The sequence below is a fragment of the Simochromis diagramma genome, unplaced genomic scaffold (genome assembly GCF_900408965.1).
Source record: "Simochromis diagramma unplaced genomic scaffold, fSimDia1.1 OVJJ01000618.1, whole genome shotgun sequence".
Taxonomy (NCBI): domain Eukaryota; kingdom Metazoa; phylum Chordata; class Actinopteri; order Cichliformes; family Cichlidae; genus Simochromis; species Simochromis diagramma.
This window is the reverse complement of record NW_024387423.1, coordinates 10956228-10975781: the sequence shown is the minus strand read 5'-3', so window position 1 is coordinate 10975781 and position 19554 is coordinate 10956228. Positions and strand designations below refer to the sequence as shown.

General features: G+C 42.6%; 1 protein-coding gene across 1 annotated transcript in view; it reads right to left on the bottom strand.

Annotated features, from left to right (window-relative positions):
- Window positions 1–17998, bottom strand: part of rims2a (regulating synaptic membrane exocytosis 2a) — a 153469-nt gene extending 135471 nt beyond the window's left edge. The window contains 2 exon segments of the mRNA XM_040013344.1: window positions 17023–17217; window positions 17765–17998. Coding sequence (XP_039869278.1) covers window positions 17023–17201 — 179 coding nt within the window. The 5' untranslated portion in view covers window positions 17202–17217; window positions 17765–17998.
- Between the last annotated feature and the right edge of the window lie 1556 nt (window positions 17999–19554).

Here is a 19554-nt window from a genome sequence, read left to right as displayed (position 1 = left end):
ATCTGTAGTGGGTGTAGGCTGACAGTCCACTGTTTACCTCAGCTGTCAATATTCGGGTTGTCCATGTCTACTCATTTGATGAGTCAGTGACTCTCACTTCTGTCTGATGTCAGCGATACTGAGGTGAGTTGTTGAGGATATCCTGAATTTTTCTATAAGCCCTGCTGTTTTTGCCTCTCTTAGCCCCTATTAGCTGTTTTTAGCCGCTGTAAGCTGCTCTGTTATCTGGTGTTAGCGAAACATCTTTAAAGTAAATCTAACATTGTTGGACACAGACACTTAGAGAGTAAACTCTTATACAATGTGAGAATATTATCAAACTCTTCATCAGAGGGAAAGCGTGACTTTTAGGACACTTGCGGCCTAACGTTAGCTGCTATAATATTAGCTTATAACCTGCTGTTGTTGTGTTTAGTCGGTCAGCTGTCCGAAGATGGGAGGGAAACATATCTAATCTGCTGACAACAAGTAATTGTGATAATACTGAGAATAAATAAGCATGTTTATCCACGTTGTAGAGCCCTGACTTCAGTTCAGGAGATGAGGCTTGAGGTGAGAATGAAGAGGATGAGGTGGATGTAAGGGAAGAGAGCACATTGGCGGAGGAGGCAGATGAAGAGGTGGAGGAGAAAGACATATTAAGGAAGACTAAATTATAAGGTGGACTACTTATATGGGCAGTCTCTCGCCACATACATAAAATGTGATTAGTCGAAATGGTGATGTCCATCTCCACTACTGTATTCAACGTGGCGGGGCAACATAGCTGGCGCCGCTCCTTCAAACTCTTAATGCACTAAGTTTATGAGAATTCATGCATTTGCTGGAAGATATAATTACACACTAAACAATGTATATTTATGAGTATAACATTCTTTTCTCTGTTAAATCACCTTAAAACAATTACTGTAACTTTAAGACTGTGTTACTGTACTTTCCCCTCTGCTGTACATTACCAAATCTTAAACAAAGAGAGAGAGGGGGCTAAAAATAGCTGCTCATTTAAAGATGGGTGATTAGATCTTGAGACACTTTTTTTTTTCATTCTACCTCTCCAGTAAATGCCAGGAGAAGGGCTACTTAACACTTTCTCTCCATCTCGTAGAGGATTAGGGGCAGGGGATGAAGTGCTGATAACTTCCTCTGGCACGGGGCACTGGCAAGGCGCGATAGGCAGGGCAGGAGGAACGGCGAGAGGGCAAGCGCCTCGGTGTGGAAGGGGTTGGCCAGCTACCACAGCTGGGCCTTAGAAAGCAAAGATAGGACTGAATCCACGGGGCGCACTCATCAGAATAGGCAATTTAACAGTGCGCAAGCCAGACCTCCTGACCAAGAACTAATATTCAGATTGTCAAACAGGAGTTGGCAACAGCAGGTTTTTTTTCTGAGCAACGGGGAAGTGGCTAATCTGCTGCCAAATATAACTAAAATCCATCTGTTTCCTTAGATTACCTGCCAGGATTCAATTGAGCTGCTCCATATCTCTCTTCCTGAGAGATTTCCAAGTGGCAAAGAGTCAGCTAATCACCCAGCAGCCCACACATTCACAAGTATATTTCTATGCAAAAGCTTACAGGAAGCATATGTACAATATCCATATGTCATTTTAATACAGCAACTTCACCATACAGCGAATCATGTATAAACAGTACGAGAAGCATTTAGTCAGAGGCAGTGACGCACCGTGTTTGTGTTTTTGCACACAGTATATGAGCGTATTTGCTTTAATAATGGGTGTGTGTACAACCGCGTCTTTCACTGTATGTGTACGCTTAGCTGCGTCTCCTGTCAGCCCACTTTATTCATCCTGACAGAGATACATTTCATAATGGCTGTGATCAGCACTTTCTTGGCAGCTGACATTGTCCCTAGCTAACGTCACAACTCCTGTTATATGCGAGGCTCAACAGCTCCACTGGGAATGCTCTAGAACTTTAGCCTCAGCCCCACCGTGGCTGGGTCACCACCCCCCTGCGTTTTAACTCAGTCTCTAGACAAACACAGCTGAAGGCAGCTTCATGCCTTCCTTCGTCCCTTCCCACGTACCATAAACAGTGAAGCATCAAGAACACTTCTCAAGCACCAATGCCATTTCTCCATCCCCCCGTATTATTTCCAGTCTCATAATCAGCAAAAACCTAGTTTCAGCCTTTTCTCCTCATGTCCATGATGAGGGTAGAGTGGTGATGATTATGATCACATTCTCTGACACATGCCACTATCCAAACCTTCATCTCAACAAACCTCCCATCAGCCCCCATCTTTAAACAGATACAACAGCCTCTCGACAGTGTTGTTGTGGTCTGTACTGAAACTGCAGTCAGCTGTCTAATGTCTATAATAATAGCCCAGCCATGGCTAACAATAGAGAGGTAATAGATACCCCGCCTATTGTTGGCCAAGCCTGCTCTACTCCTTCCTGTCACAATTCATCACTATAGCACATCACTATTAGCTTGTTTAACTAAACTGCAAGCAGTGTACCCAGACAGACAAGCACTGAGCCTGCTGAGATCACCTTTCTGCACACAGGTTACACCCGTAGACACCATATGAAGTCCCACACCATGGATCATGTTTTATGTATTGCATACACTACACACAGTCTAAAAGACTAGCATGCTCATTCAAATGAACAGATGTCGCCACGACACTGTATGACTTGAATTAACTTGGACTTGGTGGCTGTCAACATCTGTCTGATGGTGCAGAATGAAGTGTTTGAGTGTAGCTGCTGTAAAAGCTCAAATCAAAAGGATTCCCTTGCATTAGCAGCCTCTGCACAGATTTAAAGCAACAACTATTCAAGCATCTGCCCCCTCGAGGATAAGGACCGGCCTCTGTACACCAACTACAAAAAAACAGCTCCCAGCCCCCCCTCCTCATCACCTGATGCTTAGTGGCTTTAAATGCCTGCACTCCGTTTCTTGAGGTGTCGCTTCAGAGAGCTGCATTTACATTTTGCAAAAGAAGGATTTCTTTGTGTTTGTGCAAGGACCCTTCTCCCCTCGCCATCATCCACTGCTACACATCCAGGCCACGTCAGCATCATCATGGCGATGGTGGCAGTATCTCAGTGGGATGGGAGATATTAAGGGATTAGTGGGAGATCCTCCATCAGACTTCAGTGACGGAGCACGATCCCGGGATCACAACATCAGCTCCCTCTGCCCACCAACGTCCTGATCAGTGTCAGACGATGGGGAAGAGAGACAGGCCTCGTCACTGTTTATGTTCAGTTTTGATAGTACACACCCAACAAACCAAGCAAGGCTGAATACGGCAGATACTGAATCTTTTGGATAATGACTTTAAAGCCACCATTAGCTCTAGGCAGAGTGAGCGGTGGCCTATATGCTGTACAATATATCCCACTGTAGGTTACATGGTAGTGCCTGTGTGCAGTGTTCAAATGGTGGGCTTATATAAGAGCTGCGGCTGTATTTGTGACATCACCATAAGCACTGCTCTTTATCCTCCTTTATTTATGTCAGTCGGCTACCTACAGCAGTATCTGCATCCACTGTACATGTAAAGCTGTGTAGCATTACATAATATCTAACCTGACTCATGATGGAAGAACAATAACCATAACAATATATACTATATATTTAAAATAGAGAGCAAGCAGGAAGCAGAAATAATAACAAAGAAGCAAAATATGTATTTCCATTTTTTAGAATGTATTCTGGGCACAGTATTAAAGGACCTTAGATCCATAAGGTGTTTTGGTTGGGTTTTTTTACGGGGTTTTGCCACACAAAGGCGTATTTGAAGGACCGGCTCTGCTGCACGCACATGGTTGAGTCACCAGTTTGCACCTGCTTTGACTAGCTGAGTCTTGAATGAGCATAACGTGGAGAGACACACAATCACGTTGGAGAAAGAGAGATTAGACCGGCCTGTGTAAACTACCGCTACTAAATACATTAGCTCACACACCAAGCATCTCGGGGGTTGGATATTAGCAATTTAACTGTGTGGGTTTTTTTTTTTCATTTCAACATTAACTTGAGTTGATAGTGATTAAAAACAAACGAGAAAAAAACAAGAAAAAAGTAGCCAAATCTAGAAATTTAAGTCTGTACCCGCTACTTTTTTTCTGTTCAGGTTCATTTTAACATCCAGGACAAAAACAGTGTGTCTTTTTTGTATTTCTTCATAAAAATCAAGCATATTTTGCCTGTGCATTTAACAAAAAAGGGCCTTATTTACCCTGTGAGCTTACATGTTCAACTTGATCTAAAACACTTCGACAAGTGTTTTAGATCACACTTTTGTTGCTAAGGAAGCTACAACTTTTGGATTAAGTTTTAGCCTCCTTAGCAACATTCACTGAAGCTAATGCTATTGTATAACTGGATGTTAGTTAAGCTTTGTGACTGAGTTAGCTATTTAGCACAGAGGTCTTTGTGTGGACCTTTCTGTATGCCACAGCTCACCATGGTGAGATCATAGTCTGCCACTGAGAAAGTAACTAAATGAATGGAGGGAAGGAAAAGGGCTTTGTGGTATCTACTCTAGGGTGACCGTATTTTGATTTCCAAAAAAGAGGACACTTGGCTCAGTCATGAAGAACTTGCTTAAAGAAACATATTTAACATATTTAAACGATACCTCCTCTGTGCGGTTAATGAATTGTGAAATAAAATATGCCATACAGGCTTTTACAAGTCAACAAGTGCAAAAAAATAACTTGAAAGCTTCTGGAATTAAATAATGGTACAGAAATAATGCCTCATCTGCATAAGAAAAATTACCAGTACTGGATCGGTACGAGGGAAGTTTCTTTTGCAGTTTGTCTAAAAAGATGGACTTGCGCTTTGGGATCTTTTAAACATCATTAGGCGCGTTGCTGCGCGCTGTCTGTCCCGTCTGCGAGTGCAGAACAAGCGCTCACAAAGCAGCAGTTCAGGGATGACTTCAAACACATGGGTCCTCTGTCGGAATATAGTAAAACCCGGACATTTTTATCAATCACGAAAATCCCCCCAGACGCCCCGGACAGAACGTGAAAAGAGGACATGTCCGGGGAAAAGAGGGCGGTTGGTCACCCTAATCTACTCTGCTTCAACCAACACGACCTGGCTACAGGAGAAAAGGATTCATATATTTTTAGAGCAAAATCATCATTAAAACATTGTTCAAGATTTCAGGAAACACTCTTATTTCCTTACTTGTCAAGAGTTGCTTGAGGAACATTGATACCATATTGCTTAGTATGACGCTAAGTCAGGCTAACAGTTAGCTTGACTTTGCATAGCAAGTGGAAGCAGACATGAATAAAACTAGCCTACTTTTAACTGCTTAGTTTTAAAAACTATATCAAACGACCCGTAAGCCCACTTAGGTATATGTAAAATTTCAGTTTTTCTAGTTTAGTTTTTCTAGTATAATTTTACTCTTTCCTGAAGTTGTTGTTATTTCTTATGAATTAGAACAATTGAATGAGTATTTAGTCTCTGAAGAGTACCCTAACCAAAATCATGTTACTCCAGCATTGTATACCCAGAGATGATGGGTAACCTTCATTTAGCTTTCATCAGAGCATGAAACTGATTACGGCTGTAAGGCTGAAATGTTAGCATTTTTGTTGGTGTATTTGAGATTTTTCAGCTATCAAAGCAAATAAGTATGTTTTTGAATCTGAGAGGACTATGACAGAACTATCTGTGAGGATAAATTTTATCAAGACTTCTGATGAAAATAAGTCACTTTGGTTTTATTAGATGGGTGTCAGATCTGTTAATGACACTTATTTGTCAAGAAGGAAGATGAATTAATCAGTTCCTCAGTTAATTAACATGATTCTTCGTTAGAAGCTCCTTTGTCTTTATGGTTGTTGGAGATGGTTCTGTTTCTTTTCTGTCTGGGTTTCTTGGATGCCTGGCTGCATGCCGGTCACTGCGGAAAGCTGAGTGTCCCCACTATTAATAGTCCAACTAACAGCATGAAGGTTCTCACTCTTTGAACGCAGTCAGCTGGAGATGACCTGGTGCCACGTTCCACCTTTAGTAACTGGCCATTCAGCGGCTTCACTTTCCCATGCAGGTGTCACTGTCTCTCCTGCTTTCAGTTTGTCTCCTGCTTGCTTGTTCACAAAGCATCTACATAGATGTTAGCAGTACAAACATTGAACTATATTTAACAGCTGTAAGTGCTCAATTCCTGTGCCACAGCCTTAGATTCATATTTTGAGAAATCAGTAGCAAAGATTGTTGTTATGATAAATTTATCTCAAGCGTGTCATCACTTTACCCTTAGAGATACATTTAACATTGACGCTACCAGCTATTCTATAGCAGGCACACATGTTCTTCAGATACGCTAGGCTTCCCTCAGAGGATCAAATGCTGTATATCTTCTTCCAAAACGGACTTTATAATGGTGGATGGGGACGGGGGATGGGCAATAAAAGTGATAAAGTGTCAGCTTCGCAGTGCCTTTCCCTTTCATGATTCTGCTCTCTTTGTTCTTATTTGGCCGATGTTCCTTTTTTGCATTCATTATTTATCTCTTTTTCTCCGTTTTCTTTGTTTTACCGCACTACTATTCATTTATAGCTGCATTTCTGTTTCATTGTGTTGCTCTCATTCAGGCTAGTCTTGCACAGCATGCTGGGAAGCTTACATAACAAAAGGCCAGATGTTCTAGTAGTGAAGCTGTAGCTGGGTTCTGTTCTGGCTCAGTCCAGGATCACTAGGATCGCTTTCAAGTACTTTCTAACAGACAAAATGACACACTGACTCACAGTCACATAAAAATTGCAATACAAACAGAGCTATGTCTATCTGCCCACCTAACTTCTTGTGATCGGACCCATAGAAATGAAATTTTTAAACACAGTTAATTAAATAAGACATGAAAGTTGCTTGAGGCTTTGCTTAACTATTATTTAACATATAATATTATAATAAGTACAGAGGAATCATCATTTGCTGGGGTAGCAACAATTTAATATGCATTGCTTGTACTAGTTCCAACAACCTATTAAAACATTTTCCTGTAGTCGTGTTTCACCAAGGGCATTTTAGATTGCACAGCCAGGGGCAGGAAAATCCCTTCAAACTTTGCTTGAGGGATAAGATCCCAGAAAGTATAAAACCAATGCTGACAAATGCAGATGTTATTTTGAACAAAGCCTTAAGAGACAATGGAGCCCAGTGCTGTGCTGTGCCACACAGGAGAATAGCAGGCTATGGGAGATGGCAGGCTGATTGCTCTGTCAATGAAGACTGAGGCTGTCATATCAGCAACGGGACCTGATAGCATCACAGACGTCAATGTCTCTCCTCTCATTTTCTTTGTGATGTTCTCTTCTCCCTTTCCCCTCTCACCCCCCCCCCCAGTCCCTGCTCACTTCCTTTCCTCCCCTGCCCTTTCTTCTGCTTTCCTAACACATTCTAGCCTATCCACGTGTGTGCTCTCTCTTCTTTTACAAACCCTGTTATTGACTCAACAGAGCATTGTCAAAAAAGTTCTTAAACATTACATCCCTGTGAACACGACTAAAATGATCCCACCAGCAAATCTACATTACAGACCAAAAAATATTATGAGCCATTACACACTATTACATCAGGTGACATGTTTGTTTATCTGTAGTTAATCCTGCAGACATGCTCCCAGTGCTATAAATAACTGGCAGATGTATTTTAATCCTGAACTGAAAATAGCTACACGTGAATGTTTTATTTGTGTTTTAGCAACATTTGATTGCCCAGATGTTCTGCTCTTATTTGTATTGTGAAAAAAAAGGTTAAAACATACTTTATGGCTAAAAGCATGCATTACAACTACAGCAGCTGCTTGGCTAAGGGTGGATGGGCTCTGCTTTAGAGACAGGGTGAGAAGCTCAGTCATTCTAGAGCCACTGCTCATTCCACATTGAAAAGAGCCAATTGAGGTGGCTCTGGGACAGACCCAGGATTCGCTGGTGAGATTATATCTCGACTGCCTCGGGAACAAATCGGTGTGGCCAGGGTGAGGGAAGTCTGGGCTTCTCCGCTTAGACTGGGGCCCTTGCAACCCGTACCCAGGTAAGTGGTAGAAAACGGTAGGATGGATGGAGAACGTTCACAAACTGCCTTCATGGCTTCGGACTACATTGCTAAATGCTATATTTTATACAGTGTGGCAATGGAACTGAATTCCAAGATAGATTAGAGAGATTAGATTAGATGAAACTTTATTAATCCCTCGGGTGGGTTCCTCCGGCAAATTCAGTTTCCAGTCGCACAGCACCGACAGACATTGCATGTTACAGATGCAATAAAGGGGAATGAGAGCAAGGATATAAACATAAATATACCATATATACACATATACATATATATAAATACAGAATATATAATATGGATAAATAGGAATACCAGTGGATTGCACATTTGAGTGAGTCTATTGCACAGTGATTATTGCACAGTCGAATATAAGAAAAAATATTGTGAATATTGCACAGTGGAAAAAAAGTACTACAGCTCAGCTTTGTCCCCCTGTTTCCCCTCCCTCTCTCCTCCAACGAGGAGTTAAACAGTTTGATGGCGTGTGGGACAAAGGAGTTTTTAAGTCTGTTGGTTCTTGACTTTGGGAGAAGCAACCTGTTGCTGAATAGGCTCCTCTGATTATTTACGACCGTGTGCAGAGGATGCCCAGCATAATGTCCATAATGTCCAGCAGAGTCTTTAGTGTCCTTTTCTCTGCCACTGTCACCAGAGTGTCCAGCTTCATGCCGACCACAGAGCCAGCCTTCCTGATTAGTTTTTCCAGCCTGGATGAGTCCCTCTTTGCTGTGCTGCTCCCCCAGCACACCACAGCATAGAACAGTACTCCTGCAACCACCGACTGGTAAAACATCCTCAGGATGAAGAGGTGTGGCTCCGTACGTTTGTCCATATAGTATAATATGTACTGAATGTGAAGGATGTGGCTTATATTTACAGAGAACTGTAAATCAGCTCACTTTCTCGGTTTTGTGGCATTCAGTCTAAGGGCTTTCATGAATTATGCTGGTTGCAGAGATATTTAGCCACATGTTGGCAAATTTAATAAGGAATTTAGCAGCTAAAAACATGATATGTTTATCTATACTTCATGTAAACCGAAACTGAGCTAAGAACAATAAACTAAGCTTAGAAGTAGTCTGAGGCATTTTCTTTATAATAATACAATAATTTTTACAATAATACAATGCCTGTACTGGATGCCACATTTTGGCATACAAGCCTTTGTTAGGGTTAGAGAGACTTCATGGAAACAGTGGCTCTTTTGTCGTTGTGTTCCACCAACAGGAATCTTCCATTTGTGCTGTCCAACAGCAGTGGAATATTCCAGTCTTACCCAAGGCGGAAGAATGGAACATTCCACACATTGGAATTTTTTTTAGGTGTAATATCACCATCCCATGTGACTTAAGGTATTTGAAATCATGTAAAATACAGCGCCTTGGAGGTCTTTGAGTTTAATTCTTATATACATATATTCAATCCCAAGAGTACCTACATCTAAAACCATTCAGATCCAGGAAGGACTCTTGCTGAAAAACTCTTTTTGGATATTAAATATTTGGCATTTGGCTGAGTAAAAAAATTCAGATGGAGCAAGAGTCATAATATATCAAAATATACAGTGGTGTGAAAAAGTGTTTTTGACACACTTCATGATTTCCTATATTTGTCACATTTATCTTTGTCACACTAACATGTTTTGTATCATCAAACAGATTTAAATAATAGACAAAGATAACACAAGTACATACACAATGCACTTTCTAGATGAAGGTGCTTATTATTAAGGGGGGGGGGAATCAAAACCTACATGGACCTGTGTGGAAAAAGTGATTGCCCCTAAACCTAATAAGTAGTTGGGCCACCTTTGGCAGCAACAACTACAATCAAGCAATTGTGATCACTGGCAATGAGTCTTTTACAGCACTATGGAGGAATTTTGTCTCACTCCTCTTTGTAGAATTGGTGTAACTCAGCCACATTGGAGGGTTGTTTAGCATACACAGGCTTTCATTCCACATGCCATGCGACAGCATCTCTTTCAGTTTCAGGTAACGACTTTAACTAGACCACTCCAGAGTCTTTGTTTTGTTTTTCTTAAGCTATTCAGAGGTGGACTTGCTGGTGTGTTTTGGATCATTGTCCTGGTGCAAAACCCAGGTGCACTTCAGCTTGAGGTCACAAACAGATGGCTGGAGTCCCAAAGCCTTGGAAATGGCTTTGTAACCCTTTCCAAACTGATAGATGTCAGTGAGAAAAACTACTTGCTTGGGTTTTGATATTTTACATATGTTCAGAAAATCAACCCTTATCTTGTAAACTAATGCTACTACTAAGTGCATTCAAATGGTAAACAAGCAGGGAATGGTCTAACCAACTAAAATTACTCCACATGTCATGTTTAAAGGTATATTTCTTAGATCCTGGGAGCATATTCAAAATGAAAGCTGGTACTGGGCCGTTTGAAGAGGACGAAAAAAACAAAACAAAACATTTACAGACATCAGTGGCTAATATTGTGTCAAAGCTAATATGCATCAATGAAATGTTCATTAACATTGTGATAAATCTTTTTAATATAAGGAAGATATGTGGCTTTACACCCACTTGTAGTGGCTTACAAGCTACTTGTAAGTACTTGTAAACATATTGTTTTAAAGTGTATTATATACAGTAAATCATGTCACATTAGATCAAACTGAGCCAAACTACTTAAAATATACCAACTGTCCATAACCAAAACACACAGATACTTTAATTAGCATGATGATGTATTCATTTGGCGTGTGCTCTGCTTTGCAGAGTCAAGACATCTTCTCTTCCACTTTCTCTCTCTATTTTTTCCCTTGGGGAAAAGCGATGGGGGATGGGAGACTCATGACAGAATCTGCTCTCTGCATGGGAAGGCGAGTAAGCATGGGTGAGTGAGCTAAGGGGGACTAGAGAGACAGAGAGAGAGAGAGAAACAGAGAGGGAGTGTACTGTAAACTGTCCAGTGGGAAGCTTATCAGCATCGCCTCATCTTATTTCACAACAATACGACTTTTTTTTTTTAATTTGTCAAATTGAAATTTGCTTTATTGGAATTCATTAATTTACCATCAACATTACATAGATACAGTCAGATTTACAGTTTACATCACTGGCTTTTTCTCATCCTATAATATGATAGCTGTCATTTTCTCCCCTCGTATATTTTTGTAAGATGCTGTTCTACATTTAAATTTTGTTTCGCAGACATCACAAGCTTTAATATTTTTCTTGAATTCAGATCACTACTGCTGCCAACATAATCCAACACGTGGTATTATTTGTTCAATGAAAAAGTATTAGGTTGTAGAGTAGAACAAGAATTTTAGAGGCTTAGACCTCTGTATGATGTGTGTGAGTACAGTACTCCACAACTGCTGCAGCCTCAGGAGGCCTGAGATCCTATTGCCTCCAGGGACACAGGGCCTCTGAGTAACTCTGACCCCAGCTGGTATGTTGAGCTCTCTGGCACAATCAGATAAATGACCAGGATCCAGGGCTGGGGTAGGGGGCGGAAGTTTTTGAGTGTGCATGTATGTCGGGGGTAGGGGAGGTAAGAGCAAGGGAAGAGTTAACGGAAAATGGGACGTGATCAATCAAAGCTAATTTTAGGCCAATGCGCTTCATGTGGAACACCAGCCATCATAGCTGTTGACAGGCATGCTAACCAGAAGTGTAATCTGTGTTTTTAGGCGACTCGTCGTAGAGAGAAGTGAAAAGGAACTGATGAACAGTTTACCCATCACGGAGGGCTGTAGTCAGCCTGTGAAAGTAATGTGTGTAATGTGCTCTTTGTCTCTGGAGAGAGTTTTCCAGCGTCTGTGATGATGTCATTAGGATTACCCTGCTTGGGTTTTGAGACTAGAAATGGAAAATCAACATTACAAACTGGGGGCTTGAAATCAGTGACCTTTTATTGTATATGGTGGGTTTATGGCAGAAGGATACAATCAAGCTGCATTCGGGGAACTGTAGGATACAGTTGTTTCAGATCTTAACCCACATTAGAGGCTAACAGTTAGGATACCCCTGCATTTTGGGATATCCTTTTCTTACAATACTAGTCTTGCGAGTTAATGAAAGTGCAATATTACAATGGTGGCTTATTTTGTTTTTTTATTTCACAGCAAATTCACTGACATTGTTTTCACATATGATTTTCTTTCTGCTTGAAATTGTTGCATTCCATGTTTACATAAAAACACTAAAAGCTTTAGTGATTATATTTATGCTATGATACATGATGCTTAAATTTCTAGTGTGGGGGTCTTTTTAGATAAAATGAAAATTAAAAAAAATAACCTTAATATAGAAAAAAAGGTATTCCCAAATACAGAAAATAGGTCATACTTTGTTGTGTGCGATTAAATTCAGGGGGAGCCCAAATAGATGGCAGAGCAGCAGACACCTCACAGCCCCAGAATAGCTGCATCTCAGTGGGAGTCCCTCCTTCAAGGCAGACAGTATAATTAGCACTGTCAAAGGCGATCCCTGAACAAATGGCACAGTACCCCCTGATCCACGGGGTGAACACTGTCGCAAAGAAGAGGACAAAGTGGCATATTTACTGGGATGCTACTTATGTGGTGTTTAAAGTGAAAAGACAATTAAATAGGACAGCGCTTGCTGATGTCACTGATAGGTAGTTGGGGTGAGACTTGTGCCACTGAAGTTATTCAAACAGTTATTCTTCCCACACTCTAGCATGCAGGCCTAGAGGACTAGAAAAGAGGGAGAAAGGAGAAGTGGAGCTACAGGCATTCTGTGGGTAACCCATCATAGGCAGCTGATACCTTGCTGTAAGAAACAGAGTGTCTACATGAGTGGGGGTCCCATAGCCATCATTACTGCACTGCTCAGGGGCTCACTGAACCATGGAAAGCTAGGATAGTTGATAGCTCCAGAGGATTCTCCATAATGGAACAAATGGCCCTGGAGATATGCTTAATTGTCTTTTATAGGTAGACATGTTAGAATTATGCACTGAAATATGATTTAAAGGCTACAACTTTGATGAGCCTCTGGGGAAAGAAAATAAGCTACAGATACGTATGCCGCTGCCTTATACACTTTTCACTGGGGCAGCACATTTTCAGCACACGCACACACCGTGGCACCTCCAGTGAGATGACAGCAAGTTGGCAGGCCCTGCAGCTGGAGGCTTCTCTCTCTTTCTCTCTTCTATCCATCCCTCCATCCTCGCAGGATTCCCTCTGTAATATTACACACTTCAATGTTCAAGCTGCCACTTTCCAGAAAAGCTATCAGAGCTGCTGTGGGATCGGACCAGGACTGCGACGGCAGAAATGCGTGAGCCACACAGGCTAGATGTTGTTGCGGTGTGGAGGTGTTTGTTTCCAACACTGCTAGAAATGCTACGAACCATCCAATGACAAGTTAATCCGCTGCGGTTGTACCTACGCCAGGGCTGAGCATATTAATGCTACTCCGGGATATGTTCTGCTTGTGTGATTCATAGGTAAAGAAAGTGGGGATCTACTGTTTTGATGAATCATGATGAGTCACCACATATGTATAGAGAGGCATTCTAAAACTGAGCCAATATCCTGTTGCACGAAAGGAAACTTTACTATCAGGCCACAGAGGAGTCAGACGGTCAAATCAGAGTCTCAATACAGGGAGTGCAGAATTATTAGGCAAATGAGTATTTTGTCCACATCATCCTCTTCATGCATGTTGTCTTACTCCAAGCTGTATAGGCTCGAAAGCCTACTACCAATTAAGCATATTAGGTGATGTGCATCCCTGTAATGAGAAGGGGTGTGGTCTAATGACATCTACACCCTATATCAGGTGTGCATAATTATTAGGCAACGTCCTTTCCTTTGGCAAAATGGGTCAAAAGAAGGACTTGACAGGCTCAGAAAAGTCAAAAATAGTGAGATATCTTGCAGAGGGATGCAGCAGTCTCAAAATTGCAAAGCTTCTGAAGCGTGATCATCGAACAATCAAGCGTTTCATTCAAAATAGTCAACAGGGTCGCAAGAAGCGTGTGGAAAAACCAAGGCGCAAAATAACTGCCCATGAACTGAGAAAAGTCAAGCGTACAGCTGCCAAGATGCCACTTGCCACCAGTTTGGCCATATTTCAGAGCTGCAACATCACTGGAGTGCCCAAAAGCACAAGGTGTGCAATACTCAGAGACATGGCCAAGGTAAGAAAGGCTGAAAGATGACCACCACTGAACAAGACACACAAGCTGAAACGTCAAGACTGGGCCAAGAAATATCTCAAGACTGGTTTTTCTAAGGTTTGATGGACTGATGAAATGAGAGTGAGTCTTGATGGGCCAGATGGATGGGCCCGTGGCTGGATTGGTAAAGGGCAGAGAGCTCCAGTCCGACTCAGACGCCAGCAATGTGGAGGTGGAGTACTGGTTTGGGCTGGTATCATCAAAGATGAGCTTGTGGGGCCTTTTCGGGTTGAGGATGGAGTCAAGCTCAACTCCCAGTCCTACTGCCAGTTTCTGGAAGACACCTTCTTCAAGCAGTGGTACAGGAAGAAGTCTGCATCCTTCAAGAAAAACATGATTTTCATGCAGGACAATGCTCCATCACACGCGTCCAAGTACTCCACAGCGTGGCTGGCAAGAAAGGGTATAAAAGAAGAAAAACTAATGACATGGCCACCTTGTTCACCTGATCTGAACCCCATTGAGAACCTGTGGTCCATCATCAAATGTGAGATTTACAAGGAGGGAAAACAGTACACCTCTCTGAACAGTGTCTGGGAGGCTGTGGTTGCTGCTGCACGCAATGTTGATGGTGAACAGATCAAAACACTGACAGAATCCATGGATGGCAGGCTTTTGAGTGTCCTTGCAAAGAAAGGTGGCTATATTGGTCGCTGATTTGTTTTTGTTTTGTTTTTGAATGTCAGAAATGTATATTTGTGAATGTGGAGATGTTATATTGGTTTCACTGGTAAAAATAAATAATTGAAATGGGTATATATTTGTTTTTTGTTAAGTTGCCTAATAATTATGCACAGTAATAGTCACCTGCACACACAGATATCCCCCTAAAATAGCTAAAACTAAAAACAAACTAAAAACTACTTCCAAAAACATTCAGCTTTGATATTAATGAGTTTTTTGGGTTCATTGAGAACATGGTTGTTGTTCAATAATAAAATTATTCCTCAAAAATACAACTTGCCTAATAATTCTGCACTCCCTGTAGATAGCAAAACAGTGCCAGCCACCCTTCAGTGTAAAATCCACCTCTTTTGCCACATGTAATTCAGTACATGATGTAACTCCCCCCCCCCCCCCCCCCCCCCCACCTGCACACACAAACACACAGTAACCAAGGCATGAAAGGGGAAAACTGAAAAGAAAACACAGAGTGCTTCTTATGCAAAGCGACTCAAACAAAGGCCTCTTTGACCTCCCAACATCTGGTGTCCATTCAGCCTGTGTGGCGTGCATCAAGTTACCCAACATTATGGTGAGACAGCCAGTCACGCCTGTCGCAAAAAACAGCCTCTTCTGCCCATGCTCAGTCATGACAAGGCTTTGACATCACTGTCAGACTAAGAGTGACTAAAGCTGACAATCTCCCTTTACCTCCGGAGAAAGAGAAATAGGAAAAACATGCCGCTGTTGGGGAGTAAGGGAGGATGAGGGGAGACAGTGAAAGGGGAGGAAAGGCAGAAAAAGCCTGGATGAATCACCCAGCACGCACCGCAGCGGCTGAGGTAGCCGTGTCTTGGAGTACATGAGTCATGTTCATCATGCAGCAGCACTGGGCAGGGATTGCACAACTTTCTCTCCATTAGGAATGTTGCAAATATTTACCCTTTGATGGGAAAAAACAATAGCTCTAATCCTTCTAAAGAGCTCCCAGTGATAGTGCCACACATCCCTCACACTGAAGTCACTGGCACCTGCTGAGAGGATGGATGGAACACCAGTCAGCCTGCTGCAGCTCTCAGGCACAACCCACCCCAAAACAAAACAAAACAAAAAAACATTTGACACCTAAACTGCAATCGGATATTTATGCTGCATTCTAATACAATAGTAAAAACCATGCAGCACCAAAAGTGTGTGCAGCTTTTCATTGAAGAAAAAGATAAACCCCAAGAAAATCAACAGGATGGAAACATTTAAGGCCCACATTTACAACCCTCTCTCTTAAAAATCCCAACGGGTTCAAAGCCATTTTTTTAAATTAACAGTCCATCAGCAGAGTGTGTTTCTTTATAACAGGTCAAGACGAGTGGGGGTAATATCCCACCATAAACGAGATTTATGGCTCAGGCGGTGATAGTTTTAGAGCCATGATGGCGGAAATACTCCGGTCCACCTTAAAAAAAAAAAAAAAAAAAAAAAAAAAAGCTAAAACCCTACAGTGGACAGCGCCGTGGTGCTGAAACAGCTCCGAGCGACATCTGTACACAAGAGGAGCGGGAGGGGGGGTACTTTAACGTTGAAATCACACACACACACACACAAACACACACCAGCGTGCGCCATTGCCACAAAGGACACCTTAAATGATCTTTCCAGTGTCATATTGTGTAATCTCGATGACGTTCGTGGGGAAAGGTTAAGCTATTTGGCGTGCTTTTTACGTGAAAATGGCGGGCGCCGCTGCTAAAACCCAACCCATTACAGCTATAGCCACAGCCACAACAAAGTGGGAGGAAAGCGCCTGAAATTCATGTTGCACTACAGCACTGATGCCAAGCTGGTAGAATAATATAGGAAAGGCTCTAAAAGGGGGGGAGTCAAGAAGCGTCAGCCAGGCAAAGGGGACCTTGTAACAATCACTCCGGTAGCCTACTATCCGCTAGTGGTCGACAGCAAAAAGTTCTAGCTTGGAAGTCAAGAGTCAACACGGCCACCAGTATCTCAGAGATATGTACACACGCTGTGTCTAATGACAATCCACCAACACACAAGGTTTATTCACCAAACAGCACCGACACCGCCTGTTAACACCCTCTCTTTCTCTCCGCTTACTTTAGCATAGACTGCTCCTTCGCTTCCTCCTTCTTCTGTCGGTCCATGACGCCGAGGATGATCTTCCTCTCCTCCTCGGTGAGGTGGCTGAGGTCCGGCATCTCCGGCATGGCGCCGGCCGCTGAGGGAGTAGCAGCAGCAGGGCCAGGGCCGCCCCGGGGCCCGTGTGGAGCAGACATCTTTTACACACAGTGGCTAAAAAACGAGAAAGTCACCGTCAACCAGCAGCATCGTGGCCGCTATTATTTATTTATTTACCGTTCTTTTCTTAGTGTTAAAGCCGCTAAATGTTCGGTTTGGTTTGGTGTGGTTTGCAGAAGGCACCGCGGCTTACCGACAGCATGACATCTTGGTTAGCGGTATCATGAACATTATTATCATCATTATTATTATTACTGTTGTTATCATTATTATTATTATTACAGCGTGCTGTGCGAATAGGCGTCAAAATAGGAACTACAGGCTTCATCTCCAGCTAGTGCAATGCTCGCGGTGAACTTATCAAATACGCTGCAGCTGACAGAGCTGGGAATATTCAAGCCAATTTTACACGCCAGCATTTGAGAGCGAGTTAAAGATTAGAAAGAAGCAGATGCCCTTAAAAGAAACAAGAGTGCACAGGCTGTAGGCTACAACCTTCGGGTATTCCAACCACAAGCTTCCATCCATCCAGGGATTAAAAAAGTAGAAAAATAAACAGGCTTAGGAAGAAGAAAAAAAGAAAAAGAAAGACAGCTCTTGCCTTTTATTTTGCAGTCATGTTAAATCCTGTCTAACCCATCGCTGCCATCCCTTAGAGGGGTTTCACTCGCATGTTGGAATAAAAGATGCCCGGTCCGTCCTTATTTGTCTGCCTCTGGGGTCCTTAACCCTCCTCCGTCACTCTGCTTAGCTCGCCTTCCTCCAGGTTAGTAATTCTTGGAGATTTCTTTAATGCACAAAAATGGATGCAATGAGAGAGAGAGGGGGGGGGGGGGGGGGAGTACTGTGTGTGAGTGTGTGTGAGAGAGAGTGTGTGTGTGTGAGAGAGAGAGAGAGTGTGTGTGTGTGTGTGTGTGTGTGAGAGAGAGAGAGAGAGAGGTGGAAGAAGAGGCGGAGCAATGGAAACACGTAGAAGAATAAAGCCGAGAGGACGCGCTGGATGTTCATTGACAGCAGGCTGACAGCGGCCGCTAAAACGCGGAGTGGAAGAGCGGCGCGCAGCTGGAGCACCGCTGGAAACGGGATGAGCATCATGCATATTTCATAACCAGATCATGAGCGCCGTGAGAGTGTGGGTGGGGGTGTAAAGTGGGAAGGTGAATGGGGAAAATGACCTGCGACGATGATCGTAACCGCTGCAGGTGTGGCAGCGGCGGTTCTGCTTTCATGCACCATTTGCGGCACACGCCGGCTTTGATGCCAGATCACGTGAGAGATTCTGAGGGACACGCGCAAGAAAACTGAGGCAGAGCGGCTACACAAGGCTGGTGCACTGCACAGTGGAAACAGGAATATTAATATCAACATTATAGCTGCTGGTTCCATGTATGCTAAATAGACACCTTTAGGGATTTAAAGGCAACATCTGCAGTTCGTTTCAAGTGTTTTGTGACGTGAGCCATTTCGAATAAAAGTTGGTTGCAGGCATATTTTTAAATGACATTAAACGATCAAAGCAGTTCCACACACCTCTATCTAGGAGTGTCTGTACCACCACTCCCTGCAAGGCCTTTCTTATCTGGGTGACTTTTATCCTATTGGACATTTCTCAGGTCTGACCCCACAACTATACATTCCTCTTCCTGACCTCTATCACTGTTCCAAAGACAGTCTCCCTCTACCACTTGTTTGTAGGATTTGAAGGACAACATTAAGAGGACAGAGGCTCTACCTAATAAGGGCTCTAAAGTCAATTACCACAAGCGGCTTGATCTGCCATAATAAGCCAAAATAAGAGTGAACTTCTTGAGTTGGATTTGTGAATGACTGAGCTCATAGATTCTTCCAAAGTACAAATAATGACGTTTATTATAAATACACATCAAAAAAACTGTGTGGAGCCATTTGCATATTACATTGAACAGCTCAGAAGCTGATATGTGGAATTCCAAACATGAAAAAAAATACTTCCTTGCACTTTTTTGGTTGTAAGAATTTTGTATTAAACCCGAGGATTTAATCTGCCCAGTTAAAAGCCTAAAATGGAAAGAAATCTACCACTTATTTATGATTAGGTTTTCTTTTTAGGCTTTAAAATGTGAGAATGCTGTTTGTAGATTACAGCTCAGCATTCAATACCATCGTTCCCTCGAAGCTGGACAGGAAACTGCAGGATCTAGGACTGAGCAGCTCCCTCTGCAGCTGGATCCTTAGCTTCCTGTCTGACAGACGCCAAGTGGTCAGACTGGGCAGCATCACCTCATCCCCCATCACACTGAACACTGGTGCTCCACAGGGGTGTGTACTGAGCCCTCTCCTATACTCACTCTACACCTACGACTGCACAGCCACTAACAACTCCAACATCATTGTGAAGTTTGCGGACGACAC